Source organism: Megalobrama amblycephala, linkage group LG6, assembly GCF_018812025.1.
Source record: "Megalobrama amblycephala isolate DHTTF-2021 linkage group LG6, ASM1881202v1, whole genome shotgun sequence".
Lineage (NCBI taxonomy): Eukaryota > Metazoa > Chordata > Actinopteri > Cypriniformes > Xenocyprididae > Megalobrama > Megalobrama amblycephala.
In genome coordinates this window covers 1807874-1811107 of record NC_063049.1, presented here as the reverse complement: position 1 = coordinate 1811107, position 3234 = coordinate 1807874, and the positions used below count along the sequence as shown (strand labels likewise).

General features: G+C 37.7%; 1 protein-coding gene across 1 annotated transcript; it reads right to left on the bottom strand.

Moving 5' to 3' along the window:
* Nucleotides 1-299: 299 nt before the first annotated feature.
* LOC125269652 (C-type mannose receptor 2-like) lies at nt 300-3021 on the bottom strand. The gene is made up of 5 exons (XM_048192586.1): nt 2683-3021; nt 2483-2521; nt 2031-2390; nt 840-1188; nt 300-719 (listed from the first exon to the last, which is right to left on the bottom strand). Exons 2-5 carry the CDS (start codon nt 2517-2519, stop codon nt 326-328), a joined length of 1140 nt encoding a protein of 379 aa, XP_048048543.1. The 5' UTR covers nt 2520-2521; nt 2683-3021; the 3' UTR covers nt 300-325.
* Between the last annotated feature and the right edge of the window lie 213 nt (nt 3022-3234).

Genomic DNA, 3234 nt, shown 5'->3' with positions numbered 1-3234 from the left:
TTTTACAGAATAAATTCACTTTAAATGTGCAACCACCCTTGTGAGTTATTCACTGCACTTTGGGAGGGGTTACAAATGCATTAACTAATGTTAACGACTTGCACTGTCAACGTGAATTCATGCATTAATAAAGTTTAACTAATGCTGAACAGAGGTGTTGTTCATGGTTAGTTAATGTTAACTAATGCATTAACTAATGTTAACTAATACAACCTTATTGTAAAGTGTTACCGCATATTCACTCAGAACTTACTAAAACAAATACAAGTAAATAAGAGAAAAAATGAAGAATTAAAACAGTGAATGTAAGTAAACACACAAACATTCACTCATCATTTCTGCAGATGAAGTTGAGTTTGCGAGTTTCAGGAAGGCTGATCCAGCGCTGATCTCCTCCAGACTGAACTGCTCCTTTTCTCTTCTCGAGGCGACAGTCTTCCGGTTCTACTCCGTTCCCTGGAGCCCAGTTCTGATAGCACACGATCTCTCCGCTCAACCAGAGCCACATGTTCATACTGCAGTAATTGTGTAAACCCAACCACACCGCCTCAGTAGATGCCTGTTTAACCACATTCATCACACGACGCTGAATCTCTTCTGAATGAACCGAGACCAGATCCACACGATTCTGTCTGCAGTATCTCAGAGCTTCAGGCCACGTCAGATTCTCTTTGATCAGGATCAGTTTATCTCGACACAAAACAAACCATAGAGAGAGACTGATCAAAAACAACATGCAGAACAAACACTGTGGAGGAATTTGTCAGGTCAGACATGTAGTGTGAACTTTAAGATATCTGGAGGTGATGGATGGATTGTGTGTGTTTGTGAGGATCTGCTCACCTTCATGACACACAAAAGGAAACTGGTAGTTGCAAGGGTAATCATGCCATTGTCCCTGAGCGTTCTGTTCGATTGCTAAACAGTTTTCATTACCCCAATTATTATTAGGTTCATTAGTCTTCCAGTATCTGAATGAGGAGTTACTCTGATCTGACCACTGCCATGAGTCTCTGACACTGAACAGACCGATCCAGATCCATGATCCAGATACGTGACTATCATTGATGAACTGCTGAAGCTGTTGATTCTCATTCTGGTTCCTCACACTGACCAGATCAATGTGATTCTGTCTGCAGTAACTCTGAGCGTCTCTCCAGTTCTTCCTCTGATTGATAAAGACGAGTCCTGTGTTCGCTTTAAGAAAACAAATGGAAACAGATTCATGAATCAGTTTGTTCATTAATCTCACACAGCTTTACGGTTTGGTTGTTGTTACATCCCCAGCTAGTCTAGGGTTTAAGGAACAGGAAACAGAATAAATATGGTGTGATTTGTGGAGGCAGCAAGTTGCAATTCCCAACCCCAGGGCTTTTACAAAGACCAAAGGCAACTCAATATCAAAAACCAAATTCTTTTATTGTACAAATGTGGGAGGATTTCAAAGCTTCAAAAGGGGGCAAGGCCAAAATAACAAACATAAACCCTCTAACTATTAAGAAGAAACTAACTAAAAAGAAACTACAAAAGAAAAGAATCCAATATACAATACTAATCTAACTCCCTAACTAGCTTAAACAAGAGAAAACAAGATATAAAGAAAATGGCACCCACCTCTCTACTAACCCTTCCCCAAATAATTAACAAGATAAACTTAGTAGGTAAAGAAACAATAACAAAAGTATATGCAAAAGGAGATAACTTACAAAACAAAAGGGTTTTCAGGTAGCACCAAGTACAACAAAAAGTGTCAACACAATGACACACAAACACAAAAAAAATAGTCAATCAACAAGGTATAAGTCAAAACCACTAATAAGGCTTTCTGGGTTGGGAAAAGAAGCCTCACGACACAGCCTCCACACACACCCACACCCCCAACCATAAAAAATTGACAAATATCCAGTCTCCCCTATATTTATGACCAGATTAAAAAGTACAACATTTAATATTGGATTAAAATTTTGTACAGTATACGTGTATCTTTTTATAAATTCATGTTTGTTGTCATTGTAGGGAGCTGAACTCACTGTTGTTAGATGAATTGCAGATGAAAGTCAGGCTGATACTGCATGAATAATCATCCCACTGTCCATCTCTCATCATAGCACACTCTGTGCCATCAGGTTGTCCAGGAGCCCAGTTCAGATAGAGCGCAGGATCACCTGAAGACCACTGCCATTTATCAACACCCGTCTTCTGCAGCCCAATCCAGACATATTGAACACTAACATTCACAGTCTTCTTCAGCTCGTTCATGTCGTTCATGTTGTCAGCGGTGGCCAGATCTGTGTAATTCTCTCTGCAGTATCTCTGAGCTTCAGTCCAGTTCTTCCTCACGTTTATAAAGTGATACTGACGCTGAACACATTCAGATACGGAGCAGAGAGCTGTGAAAGAGAGGCTTTGATTTAATGCTTTTCATAACAGAGTCAAACCTGATGAAACTATAAACCATAAATAAAACAACAAACACACTCACCAATGAGAAGAAGAATGAAATATAGAGTTTGCTCCATTTCTGAAGAAGAAATCTGAGAATAGAGTGTAGATGTAATAAAAGTTAAACACAAAAGTATGAAATAAATATACTAATTTAGCAGCATAACTCGATTCACAATCATTAAGACCATATTAACATCTCAAAGTCTAATTGTGGTTAAAGAATGAAGTTGTTCTTACTTTAGAGGTCGTGTGTTTCTGTCCTGAGTCTGATGTTTCTGTCCGTCTTTAAACAAAGTGATTATTATATCTGCTCTCATTCAGGACATCACATCATTTGTTTATTTCACTCTTAAAAAAAAACAAATATGTCCAAATCTTTTCTCTGTTTATTGCTGTATGTCTTTGGAAGTGTGTTAATTTGCATGTGCTAGAGAGTCTGTATGTATATTGTATTTCCATAGTGGCTTCACAGGAAAAATACACCTCAGCATTTGCATTTTGTTTTTACTTATCATTTGTTAAGTATCATTGTTCTTCTTTCAGCTTTGTTACCATCAGTGAGTAATAGTATGTTTCTGCACAACACAACATTTAAGATGCACTCTGTGTCACCTTTATTTAAATACCGCTTTTTATAATGCAGATTGTGTCAAATCAGCTTTACAGTGATAACTGGTATATAAGTCTGGCTGCACAGCAGCTCTTAAAGAAAATGGTGTCATTATCCATCTTAAGTAAATTCAGTATTGATTCATTAGTTATTAATTTAGTTTGCATACAATGGTGTCA